This window comes from Carassius gibelio, chromosome B24 (assembly GCF_023724105.1).
Source record: "Carassius gibelio isolate Cgi1373 ecotype wild population from Czech Republic chromosome B24, carGib1.2-hapl.c, whole genome shotgun sequence".
Classification (NCBI taxonomy): Eukaryota; Metazoa; Chordata; class Actinopteri; order Cypriniformes; family Cyprinidae; genus Carassius; species Carassius gibelio.
Window position 1 is genome coordinate 11,361,157 of NC_068419.1, and position 27,546 is coordinate 11,388,702.

Below are 27,546 nucleotides of genomic sequence, written 5' to 3' on the forward strand. Positions count from 1 at the left end.
TTGATTATGTATCTAGTCAGAAAGAATCATGAGCAGAAACCTTTTTATTTTGGGTATGTAATTTCGGTCTCCATGCCAAAAAAGGGGGGTTACTAGTAAGGGGTTAAGGGACCAGTGGATGGAGTTTATTTTACAGAGCATCAACGGAGTTTTGCAAGTGTTTTTGTTTGTTCCCTGCATTCCGAAGATGCTTGTTTTACAAACAAGGCCCAATTTGACGCCGGATTTGCACATCGTTTATTTCTTAAGGATAATGCAGTCCCAATGAAAAAGGGTCACGATCGTGTGTTGGAACCGCATGCGGTGAGTAAAACTGCTTAAAATATCTCTGCCTCCTTGTTATTGCGTCCCCCTCCCGGAGACCCGGGTTCGAGCCCCGCTCGGAGCGAGTCGTTGCTGATGTTGCTCTCGTTCAGTTTCAGCCTTCACAGCTGTCACAGCTTCCAAACGCTCTCAACACAAAAGCCTACTAACGCTCGTGATTCTTTAGCTCCGCCCACACGTCACGCCTCCAGCCGGACGTGTTTTTCCGGGAAAAATCGGTACAGACTATCTTTCTCTTATGAATATAATAAAACTAAAGACTTTTTGGAGTTATGAAGGATACAGTACTACTCTATAGGTACTCAAGATTAACAGGATATTGAGTGAAAACGAGCATTTCACCCCCCCTTTAATTCGTCTTCGGAATACAATTAAAAATATTTTGGATAAAATCCAAATTTGACTGTCAAAAGCTTTGATTGTGACTGTCCCATTGACTGTCAAGTAATCAACACTGTCAAGACCCCCAAAAATATGAAAGACATCGTCAAAATAGTCCATCTGCTATCAGTGGTTCAATCTGAATTTTATGAAGTGACGAGAATTTTTTTGTGTGCAAAGAAAACAAAATATCGACTTCTTTGACCTCAAAATAACTTCTTCTCCGTGACACTTCCTGCAAGCGAGTTCATGAGTTCACGAACAGCGTACAGACGCATGCGAACAGACGAAACACTCCTCAGATCATGCACAACCCATGCTAACATAGAGGCCAGCATACAGACAGAGAACCTGCAGGCACTGTGTTCATACACAGAGGAGACGCACGCTGTTTATAGCACTTAACACTAAACCGATACCAATTGCGCAAACTGAGTAAAATCCAATTGCTTGCATACAGGAAGCGTCTCGCTCATCTGAAGTGTGTTTTGTCTGTACGCATGCACGCATGAACGTGGTCTGCTTGTGAACTCATGAATGCGCTTGCTGGAAGAGTCACGGAGAAGAAGAAATTGAACAAAGCCGATATTTTGTTTGATTAATGACAGGGGAGAACCCCTTTAAAGTCTGCTAAATTGGAACAACAAATTGTGAATTGTGAATACTTAAGTTTATTTGATTATGCTAAGGTGGAACTATTCTAAGTACACTTGCATTTAAAGACCGATATTGTTCAAGGATCATACAATCCTCATTAACAGTGAGATTTTAGGCCTAATATTAAGATGGGCATTGTGTACAAGTAGTTTTTCAAATAGGTATTACTTATTAATTATATCAGTAAGTCTCGAGCGATGTGTCAGTAAATGTCAACAGATTTGAAATATACTTAGTATGAAATTTATTTTAAACATATTCTTTTTTACTAGTGAATGAATGGATCCATGAAAAATCAGTACAAATATTAGAACAAGTATTTTGGTGAACACATTTTTCACTGAAATATTTTCTTTTGTGTGATGTTTTTTTTTTTTTTTTTTTTGGAGTAATGAACGACTGTTATTGTTTAATTAATTGTTGAGTTAATTATTCGATGACTCACTCAAAACACACACAAATAAATACTAATCAATCTTTAAAGCCATAAAAGTCAGCGACCAAATCACTTAATGAATCGAAATCAGATGAGATCAGTTAAAATCACTCATAATAAAATAAGTGAAATTTATTTCCCTTTTCCCATAGGCAAATTGTATTTTTGACATTGCTGCTGTTGATTTAAAGTACAAACCTCACCTCACAAGAGTTTCTTTGATTTATTCTTAAAACATCCCAGTTGACACTTTTGGGATGAGTTAACATGACACATACACAAAAAGACAACTTTGACAGAGATACAGCGTCAAAGAGACCAAAAGAAATCAGACAGACACACAGAAAAAAGAAGAGAGGAAATACAAAAAATCAATGAAACAATGACATAAACAGCAGCTATCATACCATGATGCATGAATCCATTGTCACACAGCTCCACCCCCAAGATCAGCGCCTCTTCTCTGCTTCGGCAGTCACCCTTCATTAGAGAAAGAGACAAGTGCCACTCTCATGGTCTGCTTACAAGCGGTCAAAATGTCACAGACCCTCCTTTGAGCTACAGGAAACCACTTTTAATTTACACAAACACCACTACGGTCCGATCACCACTGTGTGAAAACTCTGACGGGTCACTTATCTGCCTGGTAATAATTTCAAAGAGTCAAACACAATCAAACACATTATCTTGAACACTCATTGACTGTGAAAGCAGCCTCTAAATATCTGAACCACGCTTCAAATGTAATCAAAATCTGTATTCTAAAGATGACTAGTCTGTTTTAACATAGTTATAGATACCCTAACCCTAACCCTAACCCTGTGACTAGACGCTAGTTTATTGTTACAGTTCTCTTCACTCTCAGCATATTTGAGATTATCCGGCCTATTTAGGAAATAACTACCACTTTTGCTCCATTCTTTCCTCTTGTCTAACTTCCTATGGAGGTCAATGTATTTCCAATCTGTATATAATAGTCTCAAATCTTACCTGTGCTATCAGCCAGTCTATCAGCTTGTTGGCCATCACCACCGATTTATATGTTCGTAGATGATAATCCTTATCCCTGTTGGGAAAACAAGGAACATTTGACTTGAACAGTTGAAAAAATGTCTCCTCTTTACAGTAGCCTCAAGAGACACACATTTCAAGCTAAACTTTAACCTTTGCTCTGACTTGCATCTGCCTGAAAAGCTCTTGAGAGAGCTGTTCTGGGCTTTAACGTCACAACAACCCTTTCCTCTCAATTTTTGGAGGCCCAGACAAGTTTTTTACCTCGGATTTGTTTTAGGGTTGCACAAGGGTCATAATGTTTGGGACCCTCTGCACATATTTTGCTCTTGCTGACAACGCTAAATTACACAAAGTTGATCTGGAGAGCTAAAAGTCTACTTTTTTAATTAATGCTAAGTCGAGATATTCAGTGATAGAAAATGTCAAAAAAAAATGTTTTTATATTTTTAGAAGTGGTGGTTTGATTAGCATGCTGACAGTGTGCAAATTACTGTTTACAGAATAAAAGTAAACTCACTTCATTGCATTAATCGTTTACCAAAGTCTCTCTCTTTGCTTTTGCATGATTGTTTTTTTCTTTTCTTTTTTTGTTGTTGATTTTTAATAAATCATTGAGCTAAGGTCTCATTTAAAAAAGGCACTTGTCATCATAAAAAGCCACTGAATTAAAAAAAAATTGAACCCATCCACAGTGCATACACACAGCAGTGAACACACACACATCATGAACACACACCCAGAGCAGTGGGCAGCCATTTATGCTGCGGCACCCGGTTAGCAGTTTGGGGTTCATTGCCTTGCTCAAGGGCACTTAAGTCGTGGTATTTGCAACCCAAGACTCAAACCCACAACCCTAGGGTCAGGAGTCAAACCCTCTAACCACAAGGCCACGACCTCCCCATGGAAGAAGGAACGAATCTGTAAACGAATCAGAACTAACTTTTTTCAGTCGTCAATAGCTTATTTTTAATGAATTGAGTTAATGATTCATTGTTTCGCATTTTGTCGCTATCACACAAAAAGACAGTTGTTACCATATAAATCCATTGAATCAATCAGTGAATGAAGTGATAAACAAATCATACATGAACCTCAACAATTTCTTTGCTAAACAGAACATCCTGGTCGTCACTTTTGGGGTGTGTGAAGATATGACAGAATTGAAAAAATACAACTTTAACCATGGTTGGATTAGCCCTCTGACAGTGTGTAAATGACATGTTTAATTTAAGATGGCGTATCAATTTAATGTTAATAAAAAAAATAATGCGTTTCAAGACCGTATGTTCTCTTAACAAACATGATTCACCGTTCCAGCCGAGGTCAGCAGGTGTCTCAGCTCAGTTTGGTCCAGCTCCAGGGCCTGGAATGGGTCAAATGGATGCTTTGTGGCTGCTTCCAGACCACAGGAAATGAAATGGAGCAAAAATTTTCCCATGAAGCCAAGGGTCTCTTGGGGGACACTCACTGCGCTAGGTCAGAGGGCTAACCAAGGGCCCACACCCTACAACTCACACACACTCTACTCCAAACTTAGCTGTTCACAATTCAGAGAATTCTAAAGAGAAACATCCCCATTGCATTTTTACACAACCAAACACCTCCAGCTGACAGGAAATGGGCTTTTTCTCTCAAAGGAATCCACTCTCGACATGCACCTCAAGTGTTTGTGATGGTTTCTGTTCGATTTTATAAGGATTTGTTTTAATCACAGACCAGAAGTGTGATTCTGGACAGGCCTTGCCATGATTTAACCGCTACAGACATGGAGCCAGCCCTTTCCTCTGTAGCTGTACCCAGAACTGTCAGCGTGACAAATGAGGGTAAACAGCGTTACCACAGGCAGTCATATGCCTGGCACAAGAGCACTGCAGTCTGTAGGACAAGTGTGTGCAAAGTCAACCAAATCTTCCTCACTCTCCTGATTTTGGGCATTTGGTCATTTTTAAACACTTTTAGATATTTACTTTCTTTTTGTTCTACTTCTCACTGTTATACAATACAGTGTGTAAGGAATGTTACTCATTCTGGATTTTGGGGCACAGAAGAGCTGAATGTTTTTTTTATTTTTTTATGTGGCTAAGGTGGGGGTGTGAAACCCCTCCAGAGCCCCTCCAACCAGCAGGAAATACCAGATAATTAAACTAGAACTGGATTTTCCAATTATAGCTTTGTAAAGAAGGGATCCTCAGTACAGGGTACAGAAATGTGAGAATATATGCATTCTTAAGACCTACTTAAGAATACTTCCTCAAGGGGATGTCAGTAAAAATACATTTGCATGGCATTTTTGTGATAATACTCATGCATTTGGATGGCGATTTGTTCATGGAGGAGGAGGCGAGTTCCTACGAACCAGGGAAAATGGTGCTCATGTGCCAGTCACATGATTGTCAGCTGTAAACAGTCTGTTACTGATTAGAAAATAAATAAATCATACTTGATTTCATTATTTAAAAAAATAACAATAATAAATAGGAAAACTTTAAATTTCCTGTCTCAAAATCCTGAAAGTCTTTTTAAAAATATGGACATTAGCTTGTTTGACTAGTAAAATAATCAGTCAAGCAAAAACGTACTGCGCCCCATAATAATGGCCCGTGTCTTGAGAATGATTGTAAAAGTTTTCAGCACTTCAGTTACAAAAGTGTTTATATTTCAAATCTGTACATATTACCGCAAAGCACAATGCCTTATGGGATTTACAAAATATTTTTTTTTATTAATTCTTCCATGTAAACTTAGACGTCGATAAAAAAAAAAAAGTGCAACAAGGGTGATTGCATCATATAATAATTGCTATTAGTAGTGTTCTTCATCTGGTTGACTGCGTCTTGTATAACTTTTCTGAAAATTCCTGTCATAGACATAAACTGACAGTCGCCACTGATAAGCTACAACTAAATATTGTAAAAACTTAATTTTCTTTAAAGTTGCTTTGCAATGATTGGTATCGTAAAAAACAACATACAAATAAATTTGCATTGAACTGAACTGAATATAAACACACACACACACACACACACACACAGCACAACCCAACAGGCCTTCAATGGCTATTGTAGAATTTAGCGGAATGGATCCATCTGATCATCCGAACAAAAAACCGTGCCCTCAGAGTCCATTAGCTTTGTGTTTGCATGCAGAATTTAATGTCCTGTGGTCTGTCAGCTGCCAAAATCTCAGAATGCACCTGTTTCACATTTAGGGCTCCCACACTGATTACTCACATAGAAGCATGATACACATTGTGTTCAACTCTGTGAACTAAAAATAAGACAATGGCTATAAAATTAGCTTGTTATGCGCTTAAACATGCATAAAACTATAAATAACTGAACTAATTAACTAAACCTGATTTTTTTATCCCTAATCAGCCACTCGTTATTTCCTATAGGGGTTATCTTGAGAGTGGATGGTGAAGCGACAGGGGTGCGAAATCACCTGGCGGAGCTGGTGTGACTAGAGACAGCTGTAATGAGGTGGAACTAAGCTACTGGCCCCTTACCTGATCACCGGTGTGAATAAACTATGGAGTCTGCAGAACAGCCTCACACCCTGAGGGGAAGAAGGACATTTGTTATTGTATGCCAAACTTTTCCAAAGGGCAGAAAGTGACACATGGCTGCATGGCTGCTTGAGTTACCTTGGAGATGACATCCTGCATGTCACTGCGAGGGTGGTATGTGCCGTCATCATAGCGGAACCTATAGAGCACTGGCTCCGGCTTAAACTGGTGCTTGTCTGTGACTGAAATACGTTTAAGAGTGTGGATATTCAATTAAGACTAGAACAAAATGCATCCACATAAATTTCAAAATAAAATAAAATTTTCACTACTGTTTAATAGTTTGAGGTCAGTGCAATTTTTTTCAATAGAAATCAATGCTTTTATTTAGCAAGGATGCATGAAATTTCATCAAAAGAGACAATTTTTTACATTGTTAAAATTTTTGTTATTATTGTATCACGATTTCCACAAAAATGTTGTTATATATTTCATATATCTTATATGTTTTTAATATAAGAACTGTTTCTTGAGTTTTGATATAACAGGAAAAAATACATTTTAAAATATATTACAATAGAAAACAGTTATTTTAATTTGTAATACTATTCCACAATATTACTGTTTTTATTGTACTTTTGATCAGACAGATGGGAAAAAATGGGAGAGTTAAGTATTTAAATAAATGGAAATATTACCAATTATATCAGCAATAATACTAATAAACTTAATTTACAAGCACTCTTCAAAATAATTAAATAGTAGATGACAACCATTAATTTTTTCTTTTTTTTTTTTTTTTTTTTTTTTTGTACAGTGTGTCAATTTGCTTAAATATATATTCCACTATTACAATTGTTCAATTACAGGGGAGCTATGCAGATTTCTGGTCATGTGATCTCAAAACGCTTTATGACGAATAAAACAGCTTTTATAAAAAGACTGGACTCATTTTGTTATGTTAAACATATTTGCTAAAGATGAAAGTAATTCATTTGTTTAAAGTATTATTTGTTTTTAATTTTTTTACTTTTTGCATGGTTCATAAGCAGCTAAATAAATGTATAAAATAAATACAACATTAACACTGTAATGTAAAGACTTAAAATCCATGGCTCATACTCTTTTTTTATTTCATTTTGCATGTGCAAGGCAACAGAAATTCTATAAAATGAGGCTGAATGAATATCTTTGTCAGTATTAAAATCTTTTACAATGACACAAAAGGCTACAAAAACTTTTAAGGACCTTCAGAATCTTTCAATGGAATGTAGAGGCGTTCAGCTCCATGTAAGCACAAATGCAAGTAACACTAACATGCTTATGAAAAGTAATCCTGCTGTTTCTGCCAAATGAATTCATCCTCCTCAGCGAACACTCAGCAAAGGCTTAAAGATCTTTCTCACCAAAGCTGTAAATGCGAGCGAGTGGACAGAGAGCCCTAATGCTCAAATTTATTTCTCCCTGTTAGGAAGCGGTGAAGTGAGAAGTGATTTAGCATGAAGTCCTGGCTCAAAGCCAGTCAGTCTCCTTTATGGAAAAAACTAGTCCATACGGTGAGCATGCATTAAGCAGAACTGGACCCCACCGCCCAAACAAACGACAAAAGAAATAGCAGACAGAAGACCAGCCATTTCCCTCAGTATTAAACAAACAGCAGGGTGTGAAGGGATGAATATTTGTAACACTTTATATAAACAGAGGCAAAGTTATAAAAAGCCATCTGCTCTTGGACGCTCCCAGAATTCCTCAGGGCTTGAGAACAATGATGTCAGAGCACTTGAAATATTGAGAGAGCTATTTGTCTAATCAGCCATCTGCATTAAATGGATAGTTCACCCTAAAATGAAAACTCTGTCATCATTTACTTCCCCTCATATCATTCCAAACTTGTACAACTTTTTTTTTCTGTGGAATACATACAAATATATTTTGAAGATTGTCGGTCACCAAATGCTTTTGACTTCCATATGGACAAAAAAGAAATAAAACACAATAGAAGTAAAAGGGACCCTAAACTGTTTGGTTACCAAAATTCGTCTTTTGTATTGCATATATGCATACAGGTTTGAAAAGACATGAGGAAAGGTAAATAATAACAGAATTGCATTTTTGGGGGGACTATCCCTTTAATATACTGTATTAAAAATGCACAAACTGTGTTGATGAAAATTCACCTGATTATTTGAGCTAAGCACACACGAAATAAATGTCTATCTTCTGGTTTTGACTGATGGTAAAAAGCCTTTAGTTCAATACGGTGTATTGCTTTTTATTTTCATATTAATAAGATGTGCATGTTTTAATAGTTTTGTCTGTATTGTATTTTATAATTTGCTATCTGACTCTTATCTATCCCTCTAATAAATACAGTATTGTTATAACCAGTATTGTCTATAACACAGTTTTATTTTATAGTAAATGTTTTTTTATGATTACTTTAATGTTTTTATAACTTAATAATGATGAAATAATTATTAGTTCACAAACCCCAGTTATACAACATAGTTACTGTAAAACGTTAAGCCAACACTGACATACAGAAAGTCAGACTATGTTAGTAAAAGATCTATAGAGTGGAAATATTACTAACCGTGGTGTATGATGCCGTTTTCCAGGAGAGCCTGGCCCAAAAGAACCCCTTCCTCAGGGTTATTGGTCTCTCCGATCTCCATCAGCCAAGACACAAACTCACTGAGAAGAGAGAGATGGAGGACATATAAATAATGTGAGGAAAACAAAGAGGGACCCATAAATTATATGAATGACTATCAACCCAAATCAAATAAAACTGAGTTATCACACCACAGAGACGAGCTCGATGATTAACAGTCTTCTTGTGCAGTGAGGTGGAGTTTAAGTCTGGTCACTTTTCCTTTCTTTCTTTCTTTCTCTCTTTCAACTCATACTTTCCAGCATCTACCCATCTATCGATCCACCAAGGCATCTATCCATCCATCCATCCATCCGATAAAAAAAGATTTATATATTAATTTTGCTGGGTAAAGCCACTGTCTCAGTGGAGGATATCTGATTCCTCTCCCTCCCCGGCTCTCCTTCCCATCTACCTCTCCGCAAAACCAAAACGAACATGCCAAGCTCCACCAGTGTAATCCTGCGGCTCTTCCCAGAGTTTATGGAACCCAATGGTGATACAGCATGAGAAACATCTCAGACTCCAGCAGATCTCTGAGGCTTTAGGAGAAGAATTTGTCAAAAAAAGACACCAACCTCAGGTCTGTATTCAAAAGCGTTCATAAATTATAACCATTTAAGTTCAGATAATGCTTTTTCGCTGACTGAATGATATGTAGAGATAGAAACAGAAAGAGAAAATAACAATGAATAAAATGAATAAAGAAAGATGAACACAAGACATAATATACAAATGTATAGCATAACATAAGAGATTCAAAGATTGAAAGAGAAATAATGCAGGGTTTGTCAATCTGCTGTCAGTTTGGTTATTGCTTTAAAGCTGTTATCTACATTTCTGCATAATTGCATTTAACTGTACATAAAACCATGGTATTTCTGAAACTAATTTTAGAAAGCAGTTTGACACATGTATATGGCATATGTAAATATATATTAAATTAAATTAAATATATGCAATTAGCAGAAACTTTTATCCAAAGCGACTTACAGTACATTCAGGCTAACATGTGTTCCCTGGGAATCTAACCCACAACCTTGCACTGCTTAAGCAATGCTCTACCACTTGAGCCACAGGAACACTATGTGTGTGTGTGTGTGTGTGTGTGTGTGTGTGTGTGTGTGTGTGTGCTAAAAGTGAATTTAACCATAGTATTAGTATTGTGCACTGCAATAGATATTTAAAAACTAATTTTCAAATATGCTACAGCAAAAAAAAAAAATATATATATAGTATAATAAAAAGGTTCTCATAATAATAAAGGTGGGATTTCTCAGATTACTGTGAGATGACAATTTTTGGTAGATGAATGCATGAAAAAACAAGTGAATTTGTTTAGAGTGAATTTAACAATTAGTTGCTTATTAGTTGGGTAAAAAGTTTTTCTGCAGTCTCAAACTCCATACGATAAACTTGCAATTTAATACAGATATTTGTAGTTCTTACAAACAGAAAATAATTTAACATGGGTAGATATAATAAGAAAACATCTAATTTTGAGCTTAATGCACCTTCTTTGTGCCAAACTAGTGCTGAGGTCCAAGTAAAGATACTATAGAACTATATTTGCTAAAGTTGAACTATAGCAAATATAGTTCAGGTAGCCCATATATTGTAAATATCTTGAATTTAAAGACTGATATACAGAGATCATACAGTAGTGATAATCAAACACATTTAGGCATAATATTAAGAAATGTACATTGTACAATAAAGAAATACTTCAATTAAAGTGCAATTATAATTTTATATAAGTAAATCTTAAGTCATCAATAAATATATTAAAGGGAAAGCCTCCCGGTTTTCATCCCAAAAATCTTAAATTGTGTTCCAAAGACGAACAAAGTTTTACGAGTTAGGAACTACTTGGGGGTAAGTGATTAATGACACATTTTTCATTTTGGGGTGGATTATCACTTTAATGGATTTAAAGTATACTTAATATGAAATATATGTATTTTAAATTAATTATGGCACAGTTTATTTTACTAGAGGTACATATTTAAATAATAGACACCACATGATAAATATCCAATACAGTGACTAATACAGAAATCAATCCATCAATCAATCATGAATGCTTAGAACAAAATACTAATGAATGTGAATGCATTGTAATTTGCTTTGGATAAAAGCATCTGCCAAATACCATGTGCTAGTCCTGAGTGAGAACAAAAAAAACATAATTTATTTGAACAGTTTGTTGCACCTTTGCTGCAAATTCAATACTCAGAAATTAACATGTAAATTTAGGACATAAAGCAAAGAGAGAGACACTTATTGCAATAGTTGGGGCATGAAGTAACCAGAGATGAGATTGCTCAAAAATACTACTGGCTGTGAATCACATATTAAAATAGTAAAACAAACCGGTGGCCAGATCACCACAGTGTTTCAGCACTCTTACCCAGACAGAGATATATTTTCACAGGTTCTGCTGTCATATGTTTCTTAAATCCATCTGGCTTTCTGAAACAAGCACAAACCACCCACTCATGAACATTATCTGCTGTCTGTGATCTCTATCCTTAATGAATCCATTCCCGCTCCAGACCTCACTGTCTGCGTGCTGTCTGGAAATGCTGGAGAAAAAAAGCTGTTCTCCTAAATCCATTTACAATATAATCTGGCCACAACTATAAGCAGTTGTTCTTTGAGGAGGCTTTTTTATTATCATCTCCTTTGAACAGGCAAATCCCAACCCAAAATGACATTATAAAGAGTGAAAGTCTTGTTTGCGGTTGAGTGTCACAGTGTTTTGAGTGTCTTATGTTAGCGAACGGTGAGGCTGTCGTATTGACAACTCAAAGGGTTTAAATTATGAATGCCAGCTACAGAGACTTCTGGACTGCCAGTCAAGCTGAGTTAATCTAAGTCCAGCCAAAGGATTTTCCAGCACACTTAAAGCAAAAGAGATCAGAGCAGGAAAAATCCAACACATCTTGGAACAATCTCCTTTATATGTTCTGGTCTGGGTGCTTCAGCGAAATGCAGACTGCAGATGTTCACACTTACATCTTCAAAGGTAGGCGTCAATATTTCTATCAGATCAAACTTACCAATACAATGATAACTCGTACAGAAAACCATACCTTGTGGTTACTAAGTCATTGAAAGACATGTTCAATTAATTTTCCAAACCCTAGGTTAACATAATCCTGGGTTATTTTGTTTCACATTTCCCTGGTTTAGTTCTTAATCCTGAGTAGTCGCAGGTTATAAGCTTGATGTGAAATCTGTAGGTTTATATTCTCATTTGCTTATATATGATTATAAAAATGTATTTGTTTTAATACCTGCTTGTCCAAATATGTCTGAACATGTTGCCAGATAAATCTGCATTGGATTAAATTTTACCTTTGCTGTTATAGTTATTGTTAAGACAAATCATTACTATTTAATGAGGCAAGCGTTAAGGTAGTTTATGATTGGTTGGTTGGTTACAATTTAGCAATGCATTGCAGCACAACTGCAGCAAAACTGTTAACTTTACTGATAATAATGATTAATTGTTTCTTGAGCACCAGATCATTATATAAGAATGATTTCTGAAGGATCATGTGACACTGAAAACTGGAGTAATTGCTGGAGTAAATTTTACTGGAGCAATTTTTTAAGCTGCAGTCCATAACTTTTGCCGCTATAGCAGTTAATTAGTCTCGCATAGGCAGCTTTCATTGGCCAAAGCCCGTCTATGAGGTCATTTGACTGACTTGTCAAACAACCAATCACAGTTCGATTCGTTCATCATCATGTTTCGAGATGTGGAAATGTTGCCATAATTACAGTAAAACTGTGTGTAAAACTCTTGGACGTATTTTAAAGATTCTATTATGCAAACTTAAAAATATTACACATACTTTGGAAAATCCATCGTTTAGTTGACCCTGAAAAGCGCTCGTCGTCACAGTTGTAAACACAGTGGCTTTCTTCTTTTGTGTAGGGGTTTGGCCCCACGGTGTCTTTGTTTCCAGGCGGAACATTAAAGAAAGCGACACATACGTCTCGTGGAAATCCTGTAGAATTCAACCAATCCGATGACGACTTCTTACACCTGAAGTGTTTGCACATTTGTGTCCTATATGCATCAGACATTTAGCCACCATTCTGTGGGTGTGACATCTGAGGCTGAGATTAGTGGTTAATAAACAGAACTGCATGCATCTTGCAGAAGAATATTGTAGTTGGAGCTACTTCTCTCTGTTTATGTCTATGACGAATCACGCAGGTACTGGGCTACTCTGCAGCGGTACCTACCCAAAACCAGTCTAAAATAATCTGAATATAAACATTTATTATGCGTGTACCGTGGTGATTCAGGATATGCAAAAATCACTGTTTGTAAAATGGATTCATTATATACTCGCTTATTATATACATTTTGTTAATTTTGAACACAAAAAAAGTTATGGAGTGCAGCTTTAATATTAAAATATAAAAATGTTATTTTAAATTGCAATATTTGAATTGTAAGACTGTAATAATATTTGAATAGAATTTAAACTGCTGTAAATCTGTTATACTCTTAACTCCTTTAACTCCTCATATTTTCGCCCAAATCAATCCAAATAAACTGAAATAGTCTACAGATACCATCTGCTCATAACTACACTCTAAAATTGGTCATTGTTTAATCCTGCTGGGTGCTGGGTTTAGCCTGATGGGTCATTTTAATAGGTTGGGTTTTTTATATATTTTTACCCAGGTGCTGGGTAGCTTTTCTGTAAGTAGGTAGCTGGGTCATTTTTAATGCTTTTTATAAAACAAAATTAAAAAAAGGAAATCTAGTCAACTGTTGGGTTAAGCCTGTCCCCACTGCTGAGTTACATTCAGAGTGCAGGCTTTTTGCCTAATATATTTTGCACTTGGTGCACTTCTTCAGCTAAATAAAGTTTTGTATATATTTTATTGCATTTATAAACTCTTTACTGTGCTGTTAATTATATTATTTTTCAATTCAACATAAGGACGAGATATCACTCAGCTTTGTCAACAGCGGTCGTTTCGCATGATGAAAAACATATTTTTTCTTGCATAACATAAATGGTATTATTTTGTTATAATACAAAGTTGAATTTATTTCGATGTTAAAATATGTCCTCTAATCTCAGAGCTGTTTGTTTATGGGCAGGTTTTGGAGTCATTCACGGCATCTTTCAGCAACTGTACGAGTAAAATTTAACGCAAGATAACGCAAGAGGCACGCAACTAGCACTATTTCAGTGAAAACCGATTGCAGAGAATGGTTGAATACACTTAAATTAAGTTTAAATCTATGTGGTATTATAAACTTTTTTTTTTGCAATTTGTCATGTATTTTGTCCATGTGTTATTACCTATTCATACATTTTCCTATTTTGATTATTGCTGTTACCTCTAGTAATTCTGTGTGATTTTTTAATGTCCATCCCTTTTTAAGCCAGCAGTATAATATTTTTTAAACAATAGTTGACTTAAATAAAATAACCCAGCATGTTTGTGTTCTGTCCAATATTTACCCAGCCCTGGGTTGCCAAATCACTCAAGTTGGGTTGTTTTTAACCCAGTGTATAGGTTAGCATACACTTAAGTAGTGTATGCTAGTTACCTCTGTGGTGTTTTTTAACAGTTTAAAATAAACTGAGCTGTGCAGGGAACTCTGGGTACCATTTAAAACAGACCAGATTTACACTGCTAAATAGAAAGCAGGTATAAAAACATTCAACCAGTGCTCTTAAAAGAAAATTCACAACCGAAAAAGGACCTAGGAGCTATTTCTTTAACACATAAGTCAAATTCTTCAAGGAAAAGAAAAGAAAAAACAAAAGACAGATGGACTCTACAGAAAAGAACCGATTTAAAAGCACAGAAATGGATGGGTAATAAAACCATCCCGACTTAGTGTTTGAGATCTATTCATCATGTACAGTAGCCCGAGATCTGTTCACCCGAATGCTGTCCATCTCTAACTCCATTATACTGCCATGCTCTGTTATTTATGATGTTCATGAAATGGTATGTACTCCGGTCACTACAGTCACTTACTTCTACAGCTACACACTCTCATTCTCTGCCTGTAACTCACACTCCCATGATACTACAGGTCACGACCCCCAGCATAATCTCTCCTGGAGTCTCTCACAGCCATTATCTGCACAGAGAGCCAGCTCTTTCCGACCTACCTTCCAAGGAAGCACTTGGGGAAGGTGGTGAGTTTGCGCTTGCGGTCCTTAATGAGGTGGCCCTGTTTACTCATGAGGTTATAAAGCTTCTCGCCTTTCTCAGATATCATCACCCAGGTGTCCTGCTCCATGCCCAGTCTCAATGCTGGAAAAGCAAGTAAGAGAGAGTGCACTTTCACAGATTGTATGTGTGTATGTGCTGTATATTTAGCACAGTGTATGTATATGTTAACTAATGTAGTTAAATAATGTTAACAACTGGAATCTTATTGTAAATGTTATCATATATATTATTATTATTATTATTATTATTATTATTATTATTATTATTAATATTGTATTTAATAGACATATCAGTACTGGCAATACTGACCTTAAAATTACTTCGTAAAAAATGCTACTATATTGCTATTATATATAGATTATTTAATATATATTTTTTTATATTGATTCTACATTCATTTTGGGATTCAATGTGTCAATGTATTTATTGTTACAAATTTTTAATTTATATATTAATTTAATATATATTTTCTTTATATTGAATCTTCATTCATTTAAGGATTATTTATATATATTTCTTGTTACAAATTATAATTCATTTATATATTTACTTAGTTTTATCTGTGTATATAATATAATATAATATAATATAATATAATAAAAACACATTATAATAACAACAAAAATATATACAATTACATAATGTTCATACCGTACAGTAAAAACTGACCATTACATTTCAAATTAAGGTTTTGTTCCCTCGTGGTACACTTAATGAGCCGTATTGTAATTTTCTTTTTCCCCCCAGCAGGAATCATTACATCACTACTCACTTTTTCGTCTTTCTCTCTCTTTTAAAATGGCCTCCAGCCACTCCTGCTTCTCCTCCGGCGTCTTCGCCATGCAGACGAACCACTTGTTCTTCGCTGTGTTGTGGATCTTCCAGCCGTTGTTCACGATGTTCCCGCTGCTGTGGTAATCCGCTGAGGAAAAACACCGACAAGTAATCAATGTCTGACTGTCAGAGACGCCTTATATAGTCCTCACAGGGCACTTCCTTGAATTTTCCAAAACATATTTTCTTTTGTCTGTGTGGCCCGTTTGTCTACATGTGGCACGACCCGCAATGTTCTCCGTTTCGCATTCTTGCCTTCCCTCTACATTTGTATGCCAGGCTATCTATCAAAGCGGCCCAGATGACAAAATGGATGTTCTTGGCCATAAACAAAGCAGTGTGAACAGCCCAAGAGAACAGTAATGTTCAGGGCAAATTCCCACATGAAACAGGCAACAAAACAAAGCAGCCCATGAATGAAATGGATCACAGGCAGACGACGAATCGATTGCTCTAATTACAAGGCCGTGAAGAATCGACATGCTATTTGAACAGTCCTGAAGAACAGGCAGGAATTAAAAGCCATCTTGAAGCACTGATTGCATCAATGTCTCAAAGGAACAAAATCCTTTAGAACTTTTTTGCAAACTTTCAAACAGTACCGTGTGTGGTGGTTTCCTAATAGTTTTCATGCATTGTTTTGGGATAAATACTTCTCTACATTGTACAGCTCCATGCTTAGCAAGCGAACTGAGTTGTGTGTGTGTGTATATGTGTGTGTGTGTGTGTGTGTGTGTGTGCGTGTGCGTGTGTGTGTGTGTGCGTGTGTGTGTGTGTGTGTGTGTGTGTAATTAATGTGGTCTAACCTGGAATGCCCCAAATATTTGCAATTATTTATGTAACAATGCATGGTAACATCATTTTAATACATTAATAAAATAATATTATCATTAAAACTTATAATTTATTATTGTTGTATTATATATATATATATATATATATATATATATATATATATATATATATATATATATATATACATTTATGATTATGATTTATTTATGATTATCATTAATGTTATGTGATTATTATTTAATTCTATCCATAGGTCTGCAGTATTACACATGATTAAGAAAAAATAAAATAGCAATAAAATAAAATGCAATTGTGCAATTACATAAAGTTACACGTTAAACAATGCACGTTAACATTATGTAAATACATTCACATGTAGTTCACGAGTTAATCTGAAAAACACACTGCTGTTTCAAAGTAGACTGCATTTGCTTAAAACTCCCTTATTTGGATGATGATTCTACAAAAATCATGACAGCCCTACAAGCAAGATCTGACAGAGTATAACTCTGAAAACCATATGCGAACAAACACCTCAGCAAAAAAATAAATAAGATGAGATGTATTCATCAGTTTCTTTTCTCATGCATAAGAAATGGCCCGTTCGTACCATAATCAGTCAATCTGGGCGCCTGTGTTCCCTTCCCCCGTGAATGGCCCGTGTGTTGCAGTGATTACGCCTCTCAATTCAGCACAGGAATTGGATAAATTACAGACATCCATCTGTACGACCACAGGCAGCATCTTCCTTTAATTCAACCGAATCAATTTCCAAATAGCTCTTAACTTTCATACAAAAACCCATCAGTTTTAAAACCGCTTCATTAGCCCGTGCAGTTTTTTTATTCATTATAATAGAAAGCTACAAACTTTTACCTGAAAATTCATTCTTTAATTTAAACAACTGACATGCAAATCAAAGAGAAGCTCTCCATCTATGACTTAGAGTGCACTTTTACAGCCGTGCACAGGAAGTCTCCGTCAACGGCTTTCAGTACACGCAAGTAATAGTCTATGCCTGGATTTTACACGGACACATTGGGGAGAATGGGAAAACACCCACAAGCAAATGCAGCAGTGTTGGCTTTGTTTAGATTCCATGGACTGAAACCCATTCATCTTCAGAGCAGCCAGATATTAGGTCCGCCAGGGAGCAAATGATTGCTTCTACAAATATAACTGATAATCAGGGCCTCTCCATCGCCAAAACACACTCCACTCAAGAGTTCATCCAGTCACCGGGCTCCAAGCACTTGTCATCCTGCCCAGAAAATGGCATTTTTCTAACCTTTAGCTGTAAAAGTAGTTAAACGCTTACCCCACATGCTTTGAAACTATAAAGTGCTATAGAGCTAGAGTTTATTATAGTTTCCCCCTTGGGGTGCAAGGATTATTAATTTTTAAACTAATGGATGGATTTCCATTAAATACAATTAAAATATGTTTGCTGTCACATGACTTGTATCAACTACATTTATGGTGGCATTTTGTCAATTTTAGAGCTTAAGAGGCCTAGTACCCAATTACTTACATTTGGATAAAATCCTTCTTTCATGTTTTACAGAAAATAAATTGCCATATGAAGTTTAAATAATTCATATCAGGAGTATTGGTTAACTAAAACTAAGAAAAAAGGTACTTTATCTTTAAATAATAATAAAATATGAAAAGAAAAATATTTAAGACACGTAAATTAATATTATCCTCTGCAATGAAAATAAATCCATCTAAAGATGCCATTACAATATAGTTTCTTTATTTTAATTTGACATTAATTTCGGAATTCAGTGATTCAATACAGAATAGAATAGAATAGAATAGAACAGAATAGAATAGAATAGAATAGAAAAGAGTACAGCATTTATCATTTTCACTGTATTAAAATACCTAAAACTAAAACTGGGCAAAAGAAAAAAACGTTATAAAATGGTAAAACACATCTCAATTACTGAAACTTTAACTACAATTAAATGAATACAGAAAACAGAAAAATAAAACTTAATTAAAAATAATATAAGCAAACTAACTAATAGTATCTCAATGATGCTAAAAATCACACTGATATGGATTTGTAATGACATGAGGGTAGGTAAACAACACACCTGTCCCATCATCCACATTCTCCACCTCCATGACCTCTGTGTTGATTCGACCTCGGAACAGATAACGAGGAGCCTCAGTGGCCGTCTTACTGTTTTTCAAACGCCTGTAACAGAGCCCAGTACAGAACCATTTTTCTCAGCTTCTCTGTTATCTCATTAAAAACCAACACAGCTGGCAACTGCAAGGTTTGACAGGTAAAAGCGAAAGCTCACCTGTTCTTCTTCTTACAGTACACCAGCAAGTTGTCAAAGAGAAAGAAGATGCGTTCCTGGATGTTTCCTGCAGAGATCTTCAGCAGAACTCCCTGCATGAGCATCTCCGTACAGCTGTCTGTGATGTTGGAGCCCTTAGTGCGGAAAATAGAGCGCAGAATTTTTTTTTTTTTAAGTTACGTGCCACAAAATACAATTTTATTTAATACTTTTTATCGAAATTTTTTCTTCGTCCAAATAAAATTAATTAATTTCTGTTCAGCTGTCTGTGATGATGAAGCCCTGAGTAAGGACAAAAAAGAAAATATATTTCCAGAACTATAACTAGTAATTTCTAAAATGTTCTTCTGTGTCCTACAGTTGCCATATCAAGAATTATAACTTCTCCCATTCATTTGTTTATGCAAGTGGTCCATCCCTTATACTGCTCTGTCCCACACTTTGTCTTGTTTCCCAGAGTGCTTTTGGTAAATACACAGAACACTGCTACATAAGACCTGCTGTGAAGGACACACAGCTGCGCAGGAGGTCAACAACAATGAGCAGCCACCCGCTTCCAGTCGTGTGGATGTGGAAAACCCACTCTCTTATCCCATTCTCCACCCACAGCCAGTGAGAACAGACAACTTCTTCCTCTTCCCCCAAATCCAGAACACATATTAACGCAGTGCTGTGTTTCACATTTAATAGGAGCTGAAGTTCATGATTACGAAGCAAATCCAGGATTCTTTGCTTTCATTGTGCGTGTGCATCCCGTCAAAGGCCTTGTTTCCTGGACATTAAGTAACAGGAAAGAAAAATGGCAGTAATGAAGCACAGAAGGCTAAAAAAGATTTGGAAACTGCTTCCAAAAGGTCACAGTTTACTTCATGAGAGTGGTTTTGGAATGGTCACTGCACTCCGAACAGTTTGTATGACTAAATGGTGCACTGAAATTTCCCCATAATATGCACTGCTGTCCTCTGAGAAACTTAAAGTGACAGCTCTGGCCACACAGACCAAATGCAGGCCTATATAATTTCTCGCCTACCAGAAGGGTGTGACGGCTCAGATATGTGTTACAGACAGAAACAATCTTGCAGCGAAATTGTAGATCTTAAAACAAAATTCAGTCAACAACATTTTCGAAACCCATGTCTGACTGTTATAAAACATTCCACTATATTTCCCTCGTAAAATCTGACCGCCTGTTTTTCATTCTGCGGTATGTTTTTACAATGGTTGATGTGGACAGCGAAACCTGGCTAGGATCATTTCAATACGCACCCTGAATGCTAAAACAACATGGCCTTTGTTTCGCAAAATTTCTTTTTAAAACTCAAGGACACGTGCAAGGCTGCTAGGATCAAATGCAAAAGTCCACTTATTCGTTTACAAATAGTTGCGGTCATTGCTGTTTAATCCTGAACTCATTAGGACTGCTTACAAATTCATTTACTTGCATTCCTGAATAAGATGTGGCTCAGTGACTCATGAAGCAGGTGGGTAAACAGATTCGAAAGGATGTAAGCATAAATGCTGTTCTCTATCGCCATCTGCAAAATATGGTTAAAAATAGATCTCACGCCTGCTGTGAAGTGTTCATTCTGAGATTAGACAATGTTGAGTCTAATGCTGAGTGAAACAGGAAGTTGTACGTGAGACAGTTAAACTCAACACTCAGTAGAGAGACTTTCGAGCTTAACGCATTGACTACAATCGTTAACTCAGTGTCTAGCGCCACTATGCCAAAGTAAAGTGACTCACACCTACCACAGTGTCCTATCAACAACACCCACACTCAAAAAACCCAGACTTTGGACTCTGTTGAAGTCATCAATAAATAAACAAATAAATAAATAAAAATAAAAATGCAGTGTCATTATATACTCTATCTACATAATTTTCTTTCTTCTCTGGAACATAAAACTAGCCATACACTGTAATTGAATGGTGACCAGGATCTGTTAAACTACATGACAAATGTAGACCATTCGATTCCTACATCCCAGATGTTCTGACATCACATGCTAGGCTTTTGTGAGAAAAATACTAATAGCTGCACCAAGTTCGACATTTGTGCTTCAAAACATTATTGGTTTTCATGTGATCCATTTGAATATGTGCATATGCAAATGAGACTTATCCAAAGTTCTGTCATGAAACTCTAGATGGCGCAGTCTGATAGGTTCTAACTCAATCTGACATAGTGACATCATTATTCACAAGGCACAGCTGTTTTTATTTTAATTTTTTCATTAGTGGCCAATGAACTGCTGCTCAGCATTCAAACACTCTGCTATTGCTTGTTTTAGCAGTTGCAGCATGCTTCAGAAACCCTCCACCTCCCCAGCTCCACCTGTATAGATCTGCTACAAGGGTGATTTCATATATGTTGTATATGAGGGTTATTTCATGTTATATGTTCAGTAGCAATAGACCAAAAACATTAACATTGCCATGTACATAACCATGCTAAATTCTCTGAGAGTTGTTATGACAAATTATGAAGTTATGATAAATAAGGTTAAATTCCAAAGTTTGGGGTCTAAAGGTTATTTGAAAGAAGTCTCTTATGTCCACAAATTTGCATTTGTTTGATACAAATATTTCAAATAACATTTATTTAGATATATTTTTAAAATGTAATTTATTCCTGTGATATCAAAGCACAGCAGAGATTATTCCACTCTTCAGTGTTGCTAATATGCTGATTTTATGCTAAAGAAACATTTATTTTATCAGTGTTGTGGTACTTAACAATTTAGTGGGACTGGGAATCCATTTTTTGAGGATTCATTGATTAGAGAGTTCAAAAGACAAAGATTTATTTTAATTAAATTTCATGCATCCTTGATTAATAAAATTATTACAGAGATAATGGAACTCTTTGGTTACCCATATGCTTCAGAATATCTTCTTTTATGTACAGAACACAGAAACTCATAAAGGTTTGGTACAACTTGATGGTGAATAATTGTATTTTTGTTTTCTTTGAACTACCACTTAAACTATAGTCGTCACTCCATTGTCTAAACTAATACATGTCCTGGTCGACTTTTACATCCTAATGAGTTTGAGTTCACCTTGTCTGTGTCTTTCACCTCTTTCCATCTTTTCCCAAAGCCACCGATCACCCCGCTCACATAAAACCTCACTGGATGGGTCCGTTACATAACCCCAAGCACAGAACCCACACTGCCCCCATAATCACCGCCATTGTTACCCTTGGCCGGCAGCCCCATGCCCAGTCACACGTTATTAAGAGGGAAGTCTGGAGGATAAATGAGTTTCGAACTGCAGTGGACGATACCTGCCGGTTACTTCATAGGATGGCAGCAGAACACATCTGCATGTTAGATATATAGTTTGTGGTTAGTTTATAGAGCACTTGTGAAAGCCATCTGAATATGAATAATGGCCGAGTTAATCTCGTGCCATGGTCAAGCAGTACCGTTCAAAGTGGGTCTAATTAAAGGCACTGATGCAAACAGCAGACAGTGCTGCCATAGTCTAAAGAGCACTCAGCTGAGCTGGGGGGGTGGAGGGAGGGGTTCTACGGAGGCTGAAAGAATGGACGAACAAAAGCATCAAGTTCAATTAGGGCTTAAGATTTTAGGGTTTCAATGGTTTACATCAAAGACACTGGCAAAATTAAGAATGGAGTTTTGAGGGTTGGTGATGGTGCCTCTTATCTTCTGATGTCAAACTAACTCAGGTGAAGGAGATTAGTCAATATAATTGTTTTTTTATATATTTTTTTTATTTAATAAGCATTAAACTGATCAAAGGTGAAGACAAAGACAATTTTTTTTTTACTTTAAATAAATGCTGTTCTGTCATGACAACAGTGATTAGCATGGTAATATACATGTTAATGTTAATATGTTTGGATTGGCGGAATAGATCTTCTACACTGCTTCTGCCAGGCTTCCTACTGCCAATACATCCACAGACGTGCAGCTGTGAGCAGGTAAGACATACTGCTGCCACTAGAGCTGTAGTCAAGTCCGGCTTTGTCGAGTCCAAGTCAAGTCCAAGTCCAGGACTAGTCGAGACCGAGTCAAGACCGAGTCCAAAGAGGTTCGAGTCCAAGTCAAGTCCAAGTCCAAAAGTTTCGAGTCCAAGTCCAAGACCGAGTCCAAATGAAAGAAAAAAGGGTCCTCTTCAAGACCACATACTTAACTACTGATAATGTTTGTGATGCGAGAGAAAGCATATCTCCTATTCTAAGAAAATAATTGTACATTATTATTTGTAATGATCAAAAAGCATGTGCAAAGTAACAACTCTGTAGGACAGGGGTCTCCAAACTACATCCTGGATGGCCAATGTCCTGAAAAGTTTAGCTCCAACTGGCCTTAAAACACCTGGAAGATTAGTGTGTTTAGTAAGAGCTTGATTAGGTTCAAGTGTGTATAATTAGGGTTAAAGCTAACAGGGGCGTTAAACAAGATCCTGGGCCCTATGCATAGGCAGTCCTGATGGGCCCCCATGGCCCCCACCCATGAAAATATCCAGGTAAAAAATATATATTTCAGATTCATACTTTTCAAGGGCCCTCTCTTCCTTTGGGGCCTTGCTAATGAGTACTGGTTTTACCCCCAGTCCGACCCTGGGAGCTAAACTTGGATAAACAAACAAAGTTTGGGACTGTAAGGTCAAATAATTTTTATGTACTTAATTTTTTGTTGACATTATATCTGTGGTCAAAAATGTATATGACTATGCCTAATTGGCACAGTGCACAGACACGCAAAGCTCGGGATATGACAATGGATATGTTTGGCTCTACTGGACATGCGCACATAAATACAGCGAAATTTTTGTCATACTGTGCTTGTGCTTGCATAGACTAGTCGAGCTCTGTCGGAAACAATCGACTACTCCAGCATGCATTAACCATAATGCATACAAAGTGTTTGCAAGTACGACGTGAATTTTAGAATTACAATATTGCGTGGAGCTGTTACTATATGACCTTATCTATGTTGCATGTAAAAATAAAATATGTAATGTAATAATTAGGGTTGTGCCTGAAGCCGAATACCTTATTCGGAATGGCACGGATAATGGCTTAAAAAACGAATAACGCTCAAGGAATAATTCTGCCTGAATACTCGGCTAAAGCTGACAGAGTCTGGTGTTTTCTAGATAACAGGTGAGCCAGGGCATCAGCGCCAGAAGTGAATGAATGTAAACTTTATGAGTGAAAAGATCGCAAATCAAACACCGCATTGTTGTCGCCTCTCTGTTTATCTCTCAGAAACCAGAGCGTTGCAAGAGTAATTTTACCTATAATAATACATCATAGCTACACGTTATATTATTTGTATATATTTAAAAGGCAAATATTGAAAGCTTAGGCTACCATGATACGAATGAATGGAATAAGCACAGCGCGCTCGCTAATCAAACAAGCAGCGTTGCGCGTCTCAGTCTCTCAAAAACCAAATCAGTTTTCTCTCTCAAGAGTAGGCTAATAATCAGCTTCGATACGGATACATTGTCTACTTGTCCTACATGTTTGCATATTTACCTTTTGCTGGTTTGCGCGGAACACACACATCTGTTTAGTGAAGTTCATTAACATTAAGACTCGCTCAAAGTGTTCTGCGTAATGAGAATGTGTGCATTGAATGGATTCAGTCGTGTTCAAATGATCACTAAACGTTTGTCATGACATCTCTCTGCTTGCATGATAAATATTATTTTAGAAATTAATAATTATTTCAGTTTAACACGACATACTTGTTCAGTGATAACTACGAAAAAATATATAAAAAGTCATAACAGTCTTATCAAGTAACTGTACGATGTTGTATCCGAATGCAGATAGGAAAAATTTTGTGATTGTTACAGATACAAATACTGGCTGTTACATGAAAATGTAAATATGTAATGTCATATATAAAGTTTTTAAAATTTACATATGTAATTGTTGCATAAGGCTATACATTAAAACGCGTTTATTGATAAAAAAAAAAGGCTATCTAGGTGTAGACATAAATAAAACACAATCTAACAGGTAGAAAATTAAATTAGAAACATCTAAACTTTTCAGGTCGCAGTAAGTGCACCACTGGTCATGCACATCCTTTCCCGGGAACAATACTGAAAGCTAAGGCAAGATGGAGAAACAGATGATCATAGTTGTACAAAGATAGACATTTTTTAAATGAATCTATTAGCAGAGCTACTGCAAGTGATTTTAAGTGCTGGAATTCCCTTTATTCTTTGCTGAAACTTCTGCATCATCATGGAGAGCGGGTCATGGTTGCCCAGCAACAGCAGACGCCACTGGAGCGCAAGCGCAGGCTACAGTGCTTTGGAAATAAGGAGAGCGGCGCGCCTAGCGTTTTCCACACGTTTTCAGTCGCGACATCATGCAAATGTGGTTTTGTTTTGAAGGAGAAATTTTTTATTTTATTTTTTTGCTGGACTCGGTCGAGACCAACTAGAAGACTTGGCGAGTCCAATGGCCAAGTCCGAGACAAGTCCGAGTGCAAATTCAACGAGTCCGAGACAAGTCCGAGACGACAGAAAAATGTCTCGAGTCCGGACTCGAGTCCAAGACCGGACTCGAGTACTACAGCCCTAGCTGCCACACAGAAAACATGAAATGAACCTCTCATACATAACATTTATGGAATCACCCCATAGCAGATCTATACAGGTGGAGCTGGGGAAGGTGAAGGTTTCAGAAGTGCGCTGCAACTGCTACAGCAAGCATTAGCCAAGTAATTATATTTAGAGCAGCTGCTCATTGGCTGCCGATACAAAAAGAACCAATCACCTGCACCAGGCGAATGTTTCAAATTCTACTTTGAATAAGAAGAATATTTTAATTAGAATCATTCATGATCCAGCTTCATCTACAGAAGAAGTGAGTATAGTTTTTTTTTATTTGTGAATCTCTGCAAATCGCATTTCCTAATAATGTGCTAGTTAGCAAGTCTCGCAGCTAAATGCAGCAGCTAAAGTTTACAGTCTGCTTGTCACTCCACGGAAGAAAGGGGCGGGGTCAGCAGAGCTCATTAGCATTTAAAGCATCATTGTCAATTTAATGCATTCTTGCTGAATAAAAGTATTACTATTATTAAGATATCTTTCTTGTCTGTAACTCAAACTTTGCAGGATGAGTTACACACCAAACCCTAATAGCTAAGGGTTAAGGGTTTGTTCAAATCACCAAGTTTGCAATAGTAAGTACCACTAATAGTTTAGAAACAACAGAACTGTTCACGTGTATGTGTTTATGTGTGTGTTTACCTCCCAGCCCTCAATATGAGACTGCCACTCTTCCAGTACCTCCAGCTTCTCCATCTGCCTTTTGGCCTCATTAATACTGGAGCAAACGGCTTTCATCACCTGCAGTGACTCTTGCACCATCAAGTAGTCGTTGTGTTTCTTTGGGGTTCTTTTCAGCAGCTCCTTAACATCCACAGAGAACAAAAACATCAAGTGTTACATGCAAAGAAAGTGGTATAATTACAACCAGACATGATTGTGTTGTGAATATGTACTAAGTGAACTTAACTTTGAACAAAGCTTGACATTGACTGATGGAATTACCCAATGTTTTTTTTTAAGAATTATGGCTAAAACTGTGTTTGTGGTATGTTCAATGTTCTTGCTACTGCAAGATGGGGTGTGCTGAGGAAGATGCTAATCTCTAAACCAAGTCTAAACACAAGCGTTCTGCCTCATCAGTTTAATTCTGCCGCTCACATTTACGTAAGATATCTGCGCAACCACAGATGCCTATCACTGGTATTTTGCGAGAGGGACCATGCCGGCTCCGACTGTGAGAAGCTCAGTGAATATGCCAGAAATGATAGTCTTTAGTCTTATTACATGAACTATCACTTGTGGGAGTTTACAGTAAATGGTTGAAATATCAATGTTTTGGATTCAAGAACAGCCACGAAACATTAGCAGCAGGCCTGGCAATAGATGAAACTCAGAGTGTAAATAATAGCTTGTAAAATTGTTGCTGATTTTCCATGTAAATTCACAGTATAATTTGTAACACTCTGACCTTCTACCAAAAACATGTGGAGTTTAGTGTTTTACTGATTTGTATTTGAGCTGTGAGGGTGACAAACTTTCGAGGTCACTGTTTAGTCTTATTTAAAGTTATCCTAACATGAGTAAAAGCACAGTTTGTTTAAGCATATTGCATGAGTTTAATATATTCTGAAATGAGAACTTTGAAAAATAACACTGATTAAAATTAGAAAATAATTTAAGATACATCCCAGTAATTGGTGATAGTCTAGCACCTGATGCCAATTTCCTTAATTATCTGACAAACCCTATTTAATTGGGAGCCCTACTTTCCAGTTTTCACTGACTTTGCAAGATGGTGCGGTGTTCTGAAGTGACTGAAACCCTCCGACAGCAGCTGTCCAGATGAAAG

At 36.6% G+C, this 27,546-nt stretch overlaps 1 protein-coding gene across 1 annotated transcript in view; it reads right to left on the reverse strand.

The window, feature by feature from the left end:
* prex2 (phosphatidylinositol-3,4,5-trisphosphate-dependent Rac exchange factor 2) overlaps window positions 1–27,546 on the reverse strand; it is a 130,404-nt gene that overhangs the window by 75,794 nt on the left and 27,064 nt on the right. Inside the window, exons 6-15 of the mRNA XM_052596298.1 lie at window positions 26,397–26,558; window positions 19,146–19,279; window positions 18,933–19,036; window positions 15,974–16,123; window positions 15,138–15,282; window positions 8,914–9,014; window positions 6,459–6,562; window positions 6,321–6,370; window positions 2,789–2,864; window positions 2,206–2,278 (exon numbers count right to left, since the gene is read on the reverse strand). Coding sequence (XP_052452258.1) covers window positions 2,206–2,278; window positions 2,789–2,864; window positions 6,321–6,370; window positions 6,459–6,562; window positions 8,914–9,014; window positions 15,138–15,282; window positions 15,974–16,123; window positions 18,933–19,036; window positions 19,146–19,279; window positions 26,397–26,558 — 1,099 coding nt within the window. The remainder of the gene's footprint in view (window positions 1–2,205; window positions 2,279–2,788; window positions 2,865–6,320; window positions 6,371–6,458; window positions 6,563–8,913; window positions 9,015–15,137; window positions 15,283–15,973; window positions 16,124–18,932; window positions 19,037–19,145; window positions 19,280–26,396; window positions 26,559–27,546) is intronic.